Raw genomic sequence first — 17495 nt, forward strand, 5'->3', positions numbered from 1 at the left:
AGTAATCTAGGCTGTATGGTCCAGTAAAAGTCTACAGCAACCCAGCTTCTGACTTCCTTGTGGGCTGTGGCAACGCCTTTACTTTAGCTACCTTCAGTTCTAATGAAATGAAAGAACCAGACTTCATTCAGTGCCTGTATTTTTATAATTTGTACGATCACTCTGCTGGCACTGACCTCTGTTCTGTCTCTGCTTACCAGTACTCACATGGTCTGTGATATCTTTCTCTGTCTGTCACTGTAATGTACAAACACATGTTTGTCTATGATGCATTCCAGATGACTCTTGTGAATAAAACTCTGTAATGTATCATTTCACATTTAGGCGAGTTGTACATTACATGCAGCATGGGTACTTTCTTGAATGTGCTGCAGTCTAAAGACACTATTTTGCCATGTAGTTTGGCAGATGATGCCGGTTGTTTAGTAGGCATATTTCATTTCTATAAATAAGTGTTCTTGAGCTTGCTTGGTTAAGAAGAAAATAAATTATGAATTGTTACAATCAGGGAAATATATATATATATATTTTGTTTATAATGTTGGTTGTTCATGTTATGGTGATGTTATACTGTATATGCCATCACATCTATGGAGCTACAATCTGCAAACACAAAGTACAATGTTTGTCCCCAAAGTAAAAATGACACATTCCTCTGAAATCTTGTTAGTTAGTTGTTATGTGTGAACTGATCAATCAATGTGTGCAGACCTGGTTCTTCAAACCTGGTTTACACTCACGTGAAAGTTGATTTCTTTTCTCAAAGAAAGGCAACGTAATTTCACACTTTCTGTTGAAATAAAGTTGAAGAACTGGAACTCGGAGACAGAAACACAACAGTGATATGAAACTTACTGAAGTTGCTTCTCCTCAGCGAGACAGGTTTCGCAATACACACAGACACACACAAACACATGCCCACACACACACACATGCACGCGCGCACACACACACACACACACACACACATTGCGGCAAAGGTGTGTGCTGAATCATACTATTCTCCAACACCAGCCTGATCATTTAAAGATACTGTACATTCTGGATTTTATTTTATTTTATTTCAGTTCACTTAATTGACTTTCTTAACCTTTTGTATCCACAAAAAACATCTTTAACTCATCATCTTCCTTTACTGTCAGTCTTTGTATCAATAGCTTCGCAAATAAATGCAAAACAAAAAAAAAAGTGCTAAATCCAACCATGCCTTTAAGAACAAAGGAACACATGAAGTCTCCCCTCAGTTATTTTTTGGCCACACTGTTAGGGTTGCTGGGATTGTTGTCTGTAGTCTGGCTCGTCTGAGATCTTTGCTGTTCTTCTCCACATACAATGTACTCTCTCCAGATCCTCAGGTATGCCGACTTGATCTTGCGGATTTTGAACGCATACACGACCGGGTTGACAGCTGAATTAGCGTGGGAGAGCAGGATGCCAACGTAGAAAGCTGCTTGTGGTACGTCTGATGGCCGACCAAAGTAGACAATACAGTTCATTATGTGCAGAGGGAGCCAACAAAGGGCAAACAGGGCCAAGACCAGAGACAGAGAACCGGCCAGATGTTTCTCTTTCTTTAGGTAGGCGTGAGACTGGGTTTGGATGCTGCTCCCCGGTTTCTCTCGAAGGTACCCCCGGATTGTGCAGAAGATGTAGCAGTACAATACAGACATAACCAACAGAGGTGTCAGGGTGCAGAGGAAAAAGTTGAAGTAAACCAGATATGACATGGGGATCACATCTATGAACCTGCAGACAATAGTAGAGTTGTCTGACGGAGACAGGGGGGTTACTTGGTTGTACCATCCGAGCATGGGTGTGAAACTCAGTGCTACAGCAACAAGCCAGCTTGCTGCAACCACCAGCCAAGTGTGTCTCTGTGTTACAGTCCTTTTGTACCTGCAGAGCACAGCAGTATCATCCATGCATTATTATATATTCATTCTGCAGTGTCACAAAGAATTTTAATTAGAAATTGTTGGTAAAATCTCTTTTTATCTGTCAGTAGACAATACAGTGTATAAAAAACATCACAAGGTCACTGTAATCACTTCAATGCATGACATGGTATGTAACTGGTTGGTGTGAGAAGAAATCAATAATAAAAGTTATAATCATATGACATTTTTGTATGCTTTATCCAAAACACATCATACATATAGTTTTAGCATGGGTGCCCTTATAAAAAAAATATGTTTATTTGTACACGGTTAGTATACTTCTTTAAAACTAAAAAAATAAGACAGTGTACTTTTACTTGTTGTACTTGCAAAAGGTACACTTGAGAATAATTACTTAGGCTTGTACTTGTACTTTTAATACTACAGAGACTTGAATACTTTTTTTCACTCTTGCAATAGGTATTGAGAATAGTATATTTAGGCTTACTTACTGAAAGTATACTTTAATAAACTTAAAATTGGTCCAATTAAGTCACAAGAAGTTTGAATATACCTTAGTATATTTTTAGCATTTGTGTGAGTCAACCTCAAGTATATTAAAAGTATACAGATGTAAACTTAAAGGTAACCTAAAGTATATCTTTACACTTTAAAAAAATACACTTCAAGTTTACTACTTTTTTGTAACGGCGGCCCAAGTGGGTGCTGAATTCCTAATCATATCAGTGTTACCACCTTTCTCGGCACACTGAGCTATCCAGGACCACATAAACCCATGGATGTGTGTGTTGTGCGTCTGAGTGCAGATCAGCAGACAGCTTACCTGAGAGGGATGAAGACGCGGAGGTAGCGGTCCACTGAGATAGCCACCAGAGACAAGACCGAGGCCAGGGTCAGCAGGATGACCATGCAGCTGATGAAGAGACAGGCCTGGAATGAAGTCTGCACCCGTCCGTCCACCACCACAGCCAGCGGTATCGCCATACAGCCCACCAAAAAGTCAGCCAAAGCCAGAGAGACCACAAAGCAGAAAGTGGCCTGCTGTAGGCTTTTGCTGGACCACACTGCCCAGATCACTAACATATTACCCAGACAGCAGCTAACGGCAATAATCACCTCCAGAAATGTGTAGATCACCTCTCCCACACCCATTTTGCCTCCTGTACAGCTGATGTTTTTACTGGTTAGTGGTGTAACGTGTCCTGAATATGAATGTGCTGTGCTGTGAGATTTGTCTTATTTTTGTGGCACTTTTGAGGAAGTCCTCAGCCACTCGGGTGTTTTTTTTTTTTTTCAAGTTGCGATTTCACCCTTAGATTATTTTCTTGCATGCTTTGTATCTACACGTTTGCAGGATTTGTAGATTCAGAGAAACACATTCTTAATGTTATTTCATTTGTTTGCAACTGCAAGGTTGCATTTAACTTACACAGTATGTCCCCATTGCCAGGTCTGACAAAACATTCAAACTGTATTGCAGGGGGTCGATCGCTGCAGCAGTTTATGATAAGAGTGTTCATAGAAATTCTGTCAGGAGGAAATGAGACTAGTTTCTTGTCGCCAAACAAGATTGTTTTACAGATAATTCCATATTAATACATTTGAAGCGATGCATTTTCATTAGGTGCAGCTCAAAATTTGTAGCGTTTAACCATTTATCACTGATATCACTGATGAAGGCTGAGCTCACACTGAATAGATCAACAGTCAGCAAGCTTGTCGCCCGAGAAAAGCTGGCCATGGCTGAACTTTTCGTGGTCATCAGCTATCAACAGCCAATCAGATTTGTGCCCTTCCTTGTCTCCCTATACTGATGTGATTTTGTTTAATAAACAATAGTTCCCCCAAGTGTATCATGGGCGAGAAATTGATTAGGACCACTGGAAGTTTCCCAGTCCTCTAGAACTTTTATTTGAAAGACTTCAGAAATAAACATCTCAAAAACAATGCTTGGAGAACTGTTGCACCATTGTTGTGGTTAATGGTGAAGTAATTTTATTGAGTGTTTTTCCTGTTTCTTTTCAATTAATGCTACCTAATAAGTGCTAGCTAGCTAGCTGTAACTCATCAAAACAATGCAATGCTATGAAAGCCACCAAAGGAGCAAAAAAAATACATGATTTGACATCACAACTGTGTAGCTGCACAAGACCATTACATAAATGCAACTGGACCCTCTCGCAAAGCCCACAATTGCTCTGAATAGAGCGATCAACCAAGTTGCTCACAGTGCAAATGTGGTATAAGTATTCATATTTGATGTGAAAACGTGCTGAAAATACACTTTTTCCTATTGATGTAAAATGTCACACAAGAAATGTGTCTCACAACGCATAAGAGCAAAGAAAAAAAGTGATGGGTGAGTGCAGTTTTTGCTTTTCCCTCAGTCTGCTCATCAGCCAACCAATTTATATTATATTTATATTTATTATATTATAAACCAGCCTCCACAATAATCCCCACACAATAATAAGCCTCTCTCTCTCTCTCTCTCTCTCTCTCTCTCTCTCTCTCTCTCTCTCTCTCTCTCGTGTGTGCACATGCACACGCACGCACGCACACACACACACACACACACACACACACACAGAGCCTACACACAGAGCAGTACAGAATGGATTTATTCTTGGCTCAGTCTTTTAAAAGGAAGATGCTTTTTGGCATGCTGGTCTAGAGTTAAAGAGAATAATAAAAAAAAAGTTGATACATCAGCTTTGACGTGATATTGCAAAGTCTAGTACCTCTTATGCAGCACATTTAATCAGATTGCAGTTTCCATATTGGCTGCCATCTCCAGTCACTTCCTATTCTGACAATGCAAAATTTGATTATAGATTTGAACATTTCTACACTACACAAAGAATTATGATGAATGTTATTTGTATATGCAGCTTCAGAACAGAGTTTCTTTTTCTCTGTCTCTCTTGATTGAATTCTCATTGATCTGCGTATAGCCGGTAGGTTCCAGCTTTTTGGGCTGGCTCATGTCCCACTTTTGTCTGGTCAAGAGATCAGAAAATTGGATGATTACCCACAAGCCCTAGAGGGTCACAAGGGGACCACAAATTTCACTTCCTTTTTCGGCCCATCACTGAATGGATCCCCAACATTACTAAGCTAGCATGACAGAGAATAAAGTTGTGCAAGCAAAGCAAACAATCACTTTGTCAAAAGTGCTACATATTACAAGTCAAAAAGAGAGATAACAATGAAAGTGATGATAGGCGCAGAACGGGAAGGAACTAAACACTGTAGCTTACTTCACTGGCTTTTACGAAGGCGTTTTTTTTTCTGAATTTGCTGCCTTAACAAAGCATAATGATTTACTGAAGCATGAAACTCTACCACCCACGCATATTGACTGTTGTCCTGAAACCATGCTGACACTTCAAAAACCTAATCATGAGTCATCATCAATGCAAAACTGTGCAAATGTTTTATAAATGAGAGGCTTATTTTTTCAAGCCTTTTACTAGAAAGGTCCATCGTTCATTTTTCACCAGGAGCCGCGAATTAGGCTAAAGCAAGCAACTAGTCCACACTGCGAGAAAAAGGAACGTGCTCAAATTGCAGAAAAGAGAAGCTGGGGCTAAAACAGCAGTCGAATGATTAATCTACCAGAGAAATGGATGGCTTGTGAATACCATTTTCTATTATATCCTCCCCAAGAGGAACAGCATTAGGGAACAACATTTTATAATCACAACTACTCTGCAGCTTTCAGTGCCAATTATCTGATAGCACTCTATAGATGCAGTATCAAAGAAATACACCAATTCCAGGCAGGTCAATCTCTTGACCAGCATGGACAAGACATTGGCCTGAGATTGGACTCAACTTACTCGTTAAGTGATGAAAACATAATCACCAAATTCATCCATGTATCCCTGGTAGATTGTTTGCTCAGGTGCTCCATGCTAACTCTTTAGCATACACTATTTTGTTGTTACTTTAATAAAGTAACTTAATCACACTACTTTTAATAAGGAGTAATAAGTAATAAATAATATATTACATTTTGAAAGTAACTTCCCCAACACTGATCATAGCAAACAGTCGACGGAAGAAAGTCACTTGGCAGATTCTTCCACTGATGATGGATTTGACAGCTGTTGTAGTGTTGTAATGATTTGATAGCTGTGAAGACAGGCCTATTGTCATTTAAACTTTATATACTGACCCGGCCCACACACACACACACACACATACACACACACAAACCCAGCTGCTCAGAGGAAAGGAGTTATAGATAGAAAAAAGAGCAGAAGCTCATATCGCTACACTAATGGGTTATGATGGTTTATAATGGTTTTTGATAGTTCTCCCTAATGGAAACCATCAGGATTACTCTAATGGTTTCTGATGGCTTATTCAGCAGGGCAATTAAGCACAGGCATGATTCCATTTGACTCATCATGCTCCTCCAAGGCCTGTTCGACAAAATAAGGATTACACCCTGTTAAAAAAGGCAAGAGTAAAACATCAACATCCGCACTCTCCTATACATCCGCTGCCCCAGGATCACATTGACATTTTCAATCAATCATTCAATCAATAAACATTGAGGCGTCTCTGCACTTTTTCTCAAATGTTCGGCAAATGCCAATGTTTGTTTGCCTGACATTTTAAAGCCCCTATGTGTAGAATATTTACCTCAATATATCATTCTCAAATTGCAAAGTGGCAAGTCGTCTTTGCAACAGCTGACTTAAAATACAACCGATAAGGACACAGGGGGTCGCCAAAATCATCAAGTTTCAAATTCTACTGGTAGTAGCTTTAATAATCTTGTTGTACACATTGAGTAAAACATCTTCTAACTTTTCCTTCCATCTTTTAAACCATACCTTGGAGATGCATATCAAACATGAGTTGCAGCGCCTAAAATATTTCGCCTCTATTAACTTCAGAGGCGTCTGTGCTGCCATTTTTGGTCATTCAACAAGGCGTTGGTCTTGTAAATACAAATATGGCTCCTCCCACAGAAAAAAATAGCCTGCTTACTTTTCGGATAGGATGACTGCATATACATTTTCATACTATATCTGACTGGTGCCAACTAGATCTTTTTATCTCCAGTCACTACTGTAGAGTCACTGCTGTCCTACACTTAGTACAGATTCAGAGCCTGTTTAGTTTTGATTTCAGCTACACCATTCAGTTGATTAATTTGAACACCCATATTATCCATCTTGAAAATAGCTGAAGCTGACCGATTGATGTAGACGCATGCAGAAGCAGCACAGTAAGCAGGATCATTGTGTCAGGGTGAAATAAACTCTGAGGCATCCGTCAGCTCCACATTACAATGGGACGATTGGTGAGGATGTTGAGAATAATTTTGTTAATTGAAACCGGTAATAGAAGCTTCATTGTCACATACTCCCTCTGGCACATATGCCCTAGCGGATCCCTGCAAGGCCATAATCAAATTCATTACTTCTATTCACAGACATTGATAGGTGGTGTGGTGCAGCCAAAGGCAGCATTCTGCAGAGGAACATAAATGGAAGAAATTTCAGTGTATATATTTAGAAATCGTACACAGATGGCTTTGCTATGTGGGTAATTGGGATGGGGTAATTGAGATAATGTGCTCCCTAAACACATTAATACTGGTCTGAATTCCATACAGAACATATATATGTCAAATCAACCTCTCTTTTGGCATGACCAAAACATCTGGTCATTTGAAGATTTCAAGTCTACAAAATATTTTCTATCTGTAACAAGTGGACAGTTACAGATACTGACAAAAGAATAATTAATTAATAATGATTAAATAGTATGCCTGTGTGCTCAACCAGTATGTTCATGATACACACCGCAGTATTGTAAATCATCTTAATTTTTGACACTCAGAAATGCCCAGAAGTGCCAGTAATGCATGTGGACTCCCACTTGAGATAATGAAGGCTTGTGGATAGATGTTACAGGCCCTGTAAACGTGAGCTAGTGTTCGCTCACTGACACACTGATGAACAGACTACAGTCTGAGATCAGGGGCAATGTCCCAAAACAAAATCCTAACTCATCACTTTGCTCCAAAACGAAGGCCAGAGAATGAAATGAATGTGTTTACGGGCAGATATCGAAAACTTCTCCTTAATGGATTGAAGCCCATCTCAGGGATTGCTTCATTAATCCATCCTTTGTACTTGCTGCCAAAGTTTTTTGATCCACAGATGGACATTTTCTTATTCAAACAAGTAAAGTTTTTAAGTAATTAAAATTTTGGGTGTGCCTTGCACTTAATTCTGATATGTAATTTTCCGGCAAAAATGAAGAATGTGGGTTGAAGTGAAGTAAATTTTCAAGTTACAGAAAAGCTAGACCTACAGTGTGCAGTTTAAAGAATAAAAGAGATACAGCATGACAAAAAAAAAATAAGGAAATGGAAAGGAAAGGAAATTCATGATTAAATGGTTAAGACAAAACTATCAAACATTTTGCAATTGACTGATAGAATTCTAATTATTTATTTTACACTTAAATGCTTTGCTGAAATATCTTGCTTCTTACTAATCGAACTGGGTTGAGCAAGTCATGAATTGTACCTGAAGTACTACCATAACTCACTCATTACATAACACCAATTAGCCCCCATGTCTCTAAGGTATTGATGTTGCATGATTAAAGGGAAATCAATGTGGGGAGTGTAGGTGAGCATTAAGACTAGAGGGGACTGCAGTCGTACTAAAGATGATGAATTCCTTCAATAATCCACCCACATGACACAGGCTAAACGCAAAGAGCTGAATCTAATATTCATTACAACAATAAAAACTACTTAGGTTTGTATCCATAGCCTCTGTGTTATTATCTAATGCACTTTGCAGAATATCTCAGCATTTGACACACATTTTGACCTGCACATGCAAAAACATGATTCATACGGCACAGTTCACAATTATTTCACATGAAGACATCATGTTTTGGGTTCATGCCAATGAGTAGGAAGCCAAATGCCAGTTGAGTTCCTTTGTAGGTCAGTGTCAAAGTCCAAACAGCAATAAGTCTAATCAGCGAGAATCTAATCAGCAATAAGTGTATTGTGACTTTAGATGCACCTACGCATTTCCATCTTCAATGGGGCATCTTTCATGTCAATTTTAATATGACCAAAGCCTACAGCCTACTAAACACTGCAGCTCCTCATAAAACACACACACACACACACACACACACACACACACACACACACACTAATGTGAGTAAGGTACTGATGCAGGGTGCTGCAAAGAGACCAAAGTCCCTCCCCTTGATTTAACGACTGCTTTATACAGACTGGGCAAGAGAGGGAGAGAGACAGAGAGTGAGAGAGAGAGTGGGAGAGAGAAACAGAGAGAGTGGGAGAGAGAGATATAGGGGGTGGGGGGTAGAGAGAGCAAGTGAGGAGGGAGAAGAGAGTGGAGATGCAGAGGTTCCCTGTCTTGTGTGGAGCTGGAAGAATATGCTGGGCATTCATCTTTCAGCATCCCTTCATCAGTACAAGGGCCACTCATTGTGCAAATGTGGCAAAGAGAAAACCCACACTTCTCTCAGCAAGAGAACATACAACATGGAAGATGGCACCATGCTGAAGCTACAACCCAAAGCAGAGAAAAGAAGCTTCAGAAACCTAATTTAACCTATTTAGAATCGGAATAAAGGTAACGGAGACCTGCAGAGGGTGAAGATGTCTTCCTCTCCTGGCATCAAGCCTCGGGAGCATGTGGACATGCTGTATATCTCCATTGAGACAGCTATTGCCCTGGCCTCTGTGTTGGGGAATGTGCTGGTGGTTCTGGCGGTGTGCGTGAACCGGGCGCTCCGGGACACCACCTTCTGCTTCATTGTGTCTCTGGCGGTGGCGGACATTGCTGTGGGGGTTTTGGTCATCCCTCTGGCTGTCATCGTCAGCCTGGGACTAAACACTCAGTTCTACACCTGCCTCTTCCTCTCCTGCCTGCTGCTGATTATCACCCAGAGCTCCATCCTCTCCCTGCTGGCCATCGCCATCGACCGATACCTGCGGGTCAAGATTCCCACCAGGTGAATTCTGTCGTCACACCGCTCTGTCACTCTTTCTCTCGACAGGTGTAATTTGGTTTTCTCTGAATTTAGATACTGATTAAAGGAAAGCAGAGATTGGTTTGGTAGGATCATCTTGGTTCAGTTTTTATTGATTCATATTTTATGACACTATCAGGCAAAGTATGATACAGTTCTTGATAAGAACGATTAAATATTCATGGCTGATAGCAACAGGGAGCCGAAGTCGACGTCAGCCCTGCCCTGGTTCACTCCTGTCTATTCCAGTACACTGCATACAACAGTCCAGCTCCTATAGACCGAACTGATATTTATTCCTTGGCCTGATTTCTGTGGGATTCAACTGATAGAACGTATGATTATGTTGTGTATGAATGTATTTACATTTCCCACACCACAGTACCCAACATCCGTTCGATACAAACAAGGCACAACTTCCTTGTTTGGAATGTTCAAAAAATGTAGCGGGGAACTTTCAATGTAAAGCTAACTGAGTGTATGTTGGTAACAATCACTCATTTGAACTCCTGATGACCCCAACAGCATTATTTGCTTAGCTTGCTAGTAAACCTACTAGCCAACATTAACATTGCATCATGAAAATTTTATAGCTAGTGATAGTTATGATCCTTTTTTTTGGTATACTCCTTACGGTTAAGAGAGGCCTTCTGTAACTGCATGTAGGTCTATAAGTACGCAATCATGTGCCCAAGCCTTTTCCCACAAAAGTTACAAAAATGTGTACATCTCGTACCTCTTGTGCATCCTGCAGTATCAATTTTATCAATTCAATTTTCAACACAATCTATTGGTTTGTTTAGTTGAAATAAGACATGTTCCCCCCACATCTTTGGAAAATTGCGCTAGCCCCCTAGCCGCTAGTAAACCATTGAGCGGTCTTCTGCTTCGGCTCCCTATTCTTTGTCTTTTCAAAATACTTTTGGCATCAGAGAGCAAGTAATTCCTTAGGAAGTGGTTCCCACTGTTGCTGAAATCTATGCCTGACATGGCGCCATATATCTCTGCCCAGTTTAATGCAAATCAATGGGCTGGACGTCAAAAGCTTTTAGGTAAATTAAAATGTCCCTGTCTGCCTAAATGAGTGACTTAAGGATAGTTTGTTAAGGGATTTTGGCAGTCATCCATACTCCTTTTTGTTTATTACAGCAACCATAGTGTTTAGTCATGATAAAATGGACTGGCTTTCGTTAAGAGTGATCTACTCGACTGAAAAAATACGATTTGTGTGTATCTGGGCGACTTTGTCTTCATTTGCTTGCATTTAAAATTGCCTTTATTTATTTTCCATTGACCCTATTCAGGTATAGCACCATAGTGACCCAAAAGAGGGCATGGGTGGCCGTTTGCCTGTGCTGGATCCTCTCCTTCCTCGCAGGATTGGTTCCAATGATTGGCTGGCACAACCAGGACGCCCGCGGAAACCTCAGCAGCTCCAGCGACATTGTCTGTAAATTCACCACTGTCATGAGCATGAACTACATGGTGTACTTCAATTTCTTTGGCTGGGTGGTGGTACCGTTGACCATAATGATTGCTCTATACGGGGAGATCTTCAGGGTGATCCGGCGACAGCTTAACCGGCGTGCGGAGGCCACCTGTGATGGGGACAGGTACTATCAGAAGGAGCTGAAGCTGGCCAAGTCACTGGCCTTGGTGGTCTTCCTCTTTGCTCTATGTTGGCTGCCGCTGCACATCATGAACTGTGTCAACTTCTTCTGCCCAGAGTGCTACATTCCCAAGTTTGCCATGTATGCGGGCATTTTCATGTCCCACGTGAACTCGGCTCTCAATCCACTGGTTTACGCTTTTAGGATAGAGCGGTTCCGTGTCACGCTGATCCAGATCGCTCGCCGTTGCATGTTGTGTAAGCCCACGGAGCCCAGCCCCTGCCCCACCAGCACACTGGTCCTGATGGAGAAAACGGCTGTCACCCTGTAACAAGGACTGCCTCAGTCCTGTGCACATGATTTACAGTGAGATGATGCCACGGAGCAGTGATGAGACTTACAGGACTGCAATGTGGGATATGGACCCATTAACAGACACAACAAAGCACTTCATGGAGTCACAGGACAAGTTCATTTCTGACCCATTCACATTTGACAGTCAAATCTTTAGAAAATTTGACTGAAAACGGGGAAAAAAATAGTATTCCCGTCAGCCTGCATTATGTTTTGACTCATTGCTGTCCTTATTAATTCATATTGAATTTTATATGTCGATTACATAATAAGTGGTAAAACAAACATTTCACAGGAAAAAAGCTTGCTGGTAAGTTCACCATAGTAAACATGCTTTTGTTTGCTAATTGAATTATTCTTGTTTCATGTTTGCTCATTGAATAATGATTTAAATGTGAATTTACAAAATGAGTTTCAATTCAGCGCATAGTGGTAATTCTGTCTTAATTTTTTACTGCTGCCTTTGAGAAATCACACGTAAACAAAAGCAGTAATAACTTAAGATTGAGAAAGGGAGGATTTAGATCAATAAGTAGTACAGCGTACTGTGAAGTTCAGTGTTTTCATGGAAGACCATTCAATATACAGGGAAGTTAAAAGGTTCAGCCTAGAAAACAAATCACCAATCAAATCACCAAATCCAAATAAAACAAAACTCTGGCAGCTCCCACATCAAAGCAATTGAGCCATCTGTGTTTATCACAGGATCCAGACCACCTCTTCAGCTAATTCAGCTGGTTTGAGCCATATTTCAATAGCTGTGACAGGGTGTTGAAAAGGCTCTCGGGCCTTTGAGTGAATTACACACAGAGCATTATGGTGAAGTGATTTATTCCCACCCCCGCTAAAGCCTCTGCTAAAGCTGTATCAGTTCTGCTTTGTCATCAGTTTAACCTCTCCCTGGCTCTAGTCCATGTCAGACTACTTCCACGCATGTTCAATATTTAATACAAAAAAAAAACCCACATCTAATCTGGTTTGGAATATGCATCTTTGAATATTTTGTCATTTGATTTCTTAATACTCCATTTTTTGGATGCAATAATGTATAACACAATATTGCATATGTATTCCAGTGAGCTCCAGAAATATATTTGTTTTACTTAGATTTGTGTGTATTCACCCCTCAGGTATGCTGACCAACTGACCCTAATATGGTTGAATAGACTGACACGAGCAAACTGGTGTCTAAAACCCTCACCCTCAATCTGCCCCCCCCCCCCCCCCCCCCCCCCACCATCTCTCTCTCACTCCTCTCTCTCTCTCTCTTACCCACACACACTCTTCACTACGTGTTTTCCCATCTGTCATCCCTATTGAGGGATTTGAAACTGCTGAGTGTGTCCTAATCCCCAGCCCTCGTCTTAGTGAGGTACGTACACGTTGTAATTAACTTGCCATTTACTGCCTTCGCTCCGCATTGTCCTGACCAGCGGCACTACCATGCATGGCGCAAGCATGGTGTAGGTGTGGAGACAAATAACCAAGAGTCTGGTTTCTGTATGCATCTTCTCCTCATACCATCTAAAAGACTAATCTACTTTGAGGCAAACCCCCCCGAAATTCATCCTATTACTGGAAGAAGACAGCAGCGACACACAGTAAAGATACGGTACTATGAATCTCTATTTCTGCACACCACTCTCTCGTTGACTTTTCCCACAAGGCAAATCTAATAATTTCTTTGTTTTAACATCCTCAGAGGACTGAAGGGAACTTTTATTTGCAGTACCAAACTGAAAAAGAAAGCACTATAAAATGGCTGACGCAGACGGAGCTGAGGAGAACCAAGAAGTGGAGGAGACGGTGGACGACGTGGAGGCCTTGGTACACATTATCCGAATATGCGATGCCCGGCGCAGCCTGCCGTGGGAGCAGTGGAGCTTCAGAGAAAAGGTCAACTATTACATAGATCGCGCCTTCCTTGGGCTCTTAATCATTTTTCTCGTAATGCTGTTTGGAGAAATTAGCTACAAGGTGTGGTTTGTGACAGATGTGAGGAAGATTGCAGCGTTTGTGTCAGGTTCAGTGGTCAGGCTGGTTGGTTGGCTCTTCACCCAGGAGGAGCAGGAGGAGCTGATTGAATTGTAGGTTGGATGCAGAGCGCTTCAAACCACATGCTCAACATTACTGTGTGATTTGATTGAATTGTTACTTTTTTGTGTTTTTCTACATTGTTTTAGGCCAGATTTCCACTGGAGAATTAATTGATAGCAATGTATTTGGATGAGATACATGTATTATTGATTTCTGAATTTCAATACTGACTGTGAATTGATAAAAATAAACAAAGTATGCAATTAACTGGATCGGTGTAGCTCACTGGGCTGCTGCAATGCATGTTCTTAGACATCTCTAGCAGGGTTGGGGCCATTCATGAGTTGAATTGAGAATGCATGGTAAATTCCAGTTCAATTCCTGGAGTTGGAATTAGAATTGGAATGTCACCCAGCTGGAAACAGAATTGGAATTGGAACAACAGGAAACAGAATTGAATTCATGTGTTTGTATGTCTTGCCTCCTTTGTTTGTGCTTGCTGTGATTGTGATTATTATTAGTATTTTCTTTTTTCTTTTTTTTCTTTTGTCTGTTCTGTTTTGTTTTTTTCTTTTAACTAATCTATTTTAGGTTGCCTTTTGTCAGCTGGCCGGGGACAACAGCTGGAAATTAGCCATGTAGGCTAAAGCTGTTACTGTTACAGTTAAAATGGGGACTGTCCATGACATTATAAACTAATAAACTAAACTAAACTGAATTCCATTAAATTCCATTAAATTCCACTTCTAAGAGAGTTTGTCTCGACTTGCTAAACGTTATAAATCAAACATTATGAATCAAATAAAAGACATTTCAATCAATTACATTTGTTCATAATGTACTGTATGTATTATGATTACGTGTTATGCATCAAATACCACCTGAAAGGTCCCTTTAACATTTTATGATATTCAGTAGGCTATTGATAATATATAACACTATGTGTAATCTCAGATAAGAAAAAAACAAAAAAACATGGAATTTCATAGAATTTCATTGAATTAATTACAACTTCCTGTAATTCCAATTAAATTCCAATTCTGTTTCCTGTAGGTTTTTCTCAAATTCAAGTTCCAATTCCTCAGTTGAATTGGAATTCATTCATTCATTCATGAACCCTGATCTCTAGTATCTCCACCCTCTGGTCGGATGCTGACAGTGGCCTGGTGTCCTTCACTTTTTTTTCTGGGTTTTTACAGTTAACATGCTCTGTTAAAGCTGATGACATGACACTGCTTCTTGCAAAATAGCACTGTAAAATGTTTAACATCTGAACTAGATGACATTTCCTTCGCAGCAAAGTAACATTTTACTTGACAAGTTTCCATCCAGCAAATTTAATTATTCAGTGTAGTGACACAATTGTGTGCCTCCAAAGAGTATCTATCTATCTATCTATCTATCTATCTATCTATCTATCTATCTATCTATCTATTTTATTCCCCCAGAGCCTGGTGGAACACCCCATCAGTGTCCAACCTTTTTTGGTATGTGACCCCATGCTGAGGCTGAAAGATTCCTGCTACTCTCATATTTAACACATGTGAAAATTGTTACACATTATGACAGATGGAGAAAGGAGACTCTTCATTCTTCACAGTCAGGTGACAAAAAATGTTCCTTGTTGTCATGTGTTTTTAATTATAAAATCAGAATGGGGTATTGTAATTTTCTAAGGATGCCATTTTCATGTTAGGGGACCTCACTAGTTTGGAGTCTGCACCATTGCAGCCCCAAATTGAGCTCTAATAAATTTAGACTAAACCCCTGGAAACCACAAGAGGCTCTGTTTGTCACCTATATTGCAGTTTAGGCTGTAAAAACAATCTACAGGCAGTCCTTTTTTTTTTTCTTTTTTTTTAACACTATTTTACTTTCTTGAATAAAATGAATAATACTCCATTGCATTTGTGTATAAAATACATTAAAATAATAAACAAGATGGAGTGATTAAGACACACATTGCATAAGACAACGTTGTCTATCAGGGGAAAAAAAGAACAACATGGGTGCAGAGCTGAAGAGGTGAGAAAAAAGGAAGACAGACAAAAAAGGAAAAGAAATTACACATGCATACATTAAACTGTAACACAATCTCACATTTTACATATATTTTTTTAGTGAAGGTTATTGTTTTGCATTACAATTCCGTCAAAAAGTATGACTACTACTACTAGTACTACTACTACTAATCGAGGGCTTGGAGCCAAATAAGTAAGTGCGATTTTGGGCGAATATGAGCATTATATATCAATTGAAAGGTCTCAGTGAGATCTTTTCAGTGCCAAAAGGACACAACTGAAATCATGACCCATAAGTTTTAATTAAACAAAAACTGAAAGCCGTAACAGTAAAAGTAGGGTTTTGTTTGCTGCCAAAAGGGCGTAACTGCACTTACGCCCTTTTGACACCAAGCAAAACCCCAGTTTTGAACAAGCATTGTGGGTAGAGGATTCTAACAGCACGACAGGTCAACTCAAAATGCATGCTGACGTAAGTAATGCTAGCATGGCAGCATGATCACATCATTTTTAGTATCCTATTCATATCCTAATTAATATTCTAGGTCAATATTAGATGAATGTAAATATGTTAATATTCCCATGAAATACTTAGGCCTATAGATTCAAATGTTATTTTATAATGTTAGGAGTGTGAACTGGTCAAGATGAGCTCTGGTAGTAAGACTGCTGGTAGCTGAAGTTATCCCTCAGTGTTATGAGGAGTTTTACAGGTCTTTGAATGTGTCCCAGGACACATCAATAAGTGATGAAGGCCCTACAAAAATGTATTATACTAGCAAAAGAAAAAAAAAGTAGTAGTTTAGAATCAAAAGTAGTTTCTTATGTCTATAGAGGTTTATTAAAAAGGTTTATTAAATGTTTTTAACAGAAAAAATGTATCAATCAATTCGATATGTTCCATGTAGCCTACAGTTTTAAAGGCCTTGGTGAAAGTTGCTGAGCATTACTTCATGATAAAGATATTCATTCTGATCTTGTTTGATATTTCAGTGTTGATTGAAGTGTAATTGCTAGATTTGTATTAAAATGAATGTGTTTTACAATTGTTTACTTACATACGCCCATATTCTGCATGGCTGTATTGGGACAATGTTTGTGCCAAAAAGGCGTATGTCACTCTTTTGCCATTTTTTAAAAAAGTTAACAAATATAATTAAACTTAAACTGTAGCAGTATTGTTTTTATAGTAGCTAATGCTCAATCTGATAACACAAAAAGTTAAAATATTGTGCTCAGTATGTGGTAACGACAGCTGATCCAAGTTTGATCAAAATTACACATGCATACATTAAAATGTAACACAATCTCACGTTACATATATTTTTTTAGTGAAGGTTACTGTTTTGCATTACAATTCCGTTAAAAAGTACGACTACTACTACTACTACTACTACTACTAATAATAATAATAATAATAATAATAATAGGCCTAGTAATAATAATATTTTATCTATTTATCAAAATGACGACGTATGCATGTCCATCAACCAAACGGACCAATGAAATCGACGCACTGAACA

The 17495-nt window shown here is 39.5% G+C and overlaps 2 protein-coding genes across 2 annotated transcripts; one reads left to right on the forward strand and one right to left on the reverse strand.

The window, feature by feature from the left end:
* Window positions 1-331: 331 nt before the first annotated feature.
* Window positions 332-3050, reverse strand: LOC139915293 (adenosine receptor A1-like). Its single transcript, XM_071903869.2, has 2 exons — window positions 2722-3050; window positions 332-1896 (listed from the first exon to the last, which is right to left on the reverse strand). The coding sequence occupies exons 1-2, from the start codon at window positions 3048-3050 to the stop codon at window positions 1245-1247; spliced, it is 981 nt and encodes a 326-aa protein (XP_071759970.2). The 3' UTR covers window positions 332-1244.
* Window positions 3051-9576: 6526 nt separating this feature from the next.
* LOC139915284 (adenosine receptor A1) lies at window positions 9577-11891 on the forward strand. The gene is made up of 2 exons (XM_071903860.1): window positions 9577-9932; window positions 11255-11891. Exons 1-2 carry the CDS (start codon window positions 9577-9579, stop codon window positions 11889-11891), a joined length of 993 nt encoding a protein of 330 aa, XP_071759961.1.
* The last annotated feature ends 5604 nt before the right edge of the window (window positions 11892-17495 follow it).

Source organism: Centroberyx gerrardi, chromosome 5 (genome assembly GCF_048128805.1).
Source record: "Centroberyx gerrardi isolate f3 chromosome 5, fCenGer3.hap1.cur.20231027, whole genome shotgun sequence".
Taxonomy (NCBI): domain Eukaryota; kingdom Metazoa; phylum Chordata; class Actinopteri; order Beryciformes; family Berycidae; genus Centroberyx; species Centroberyx gerrardi.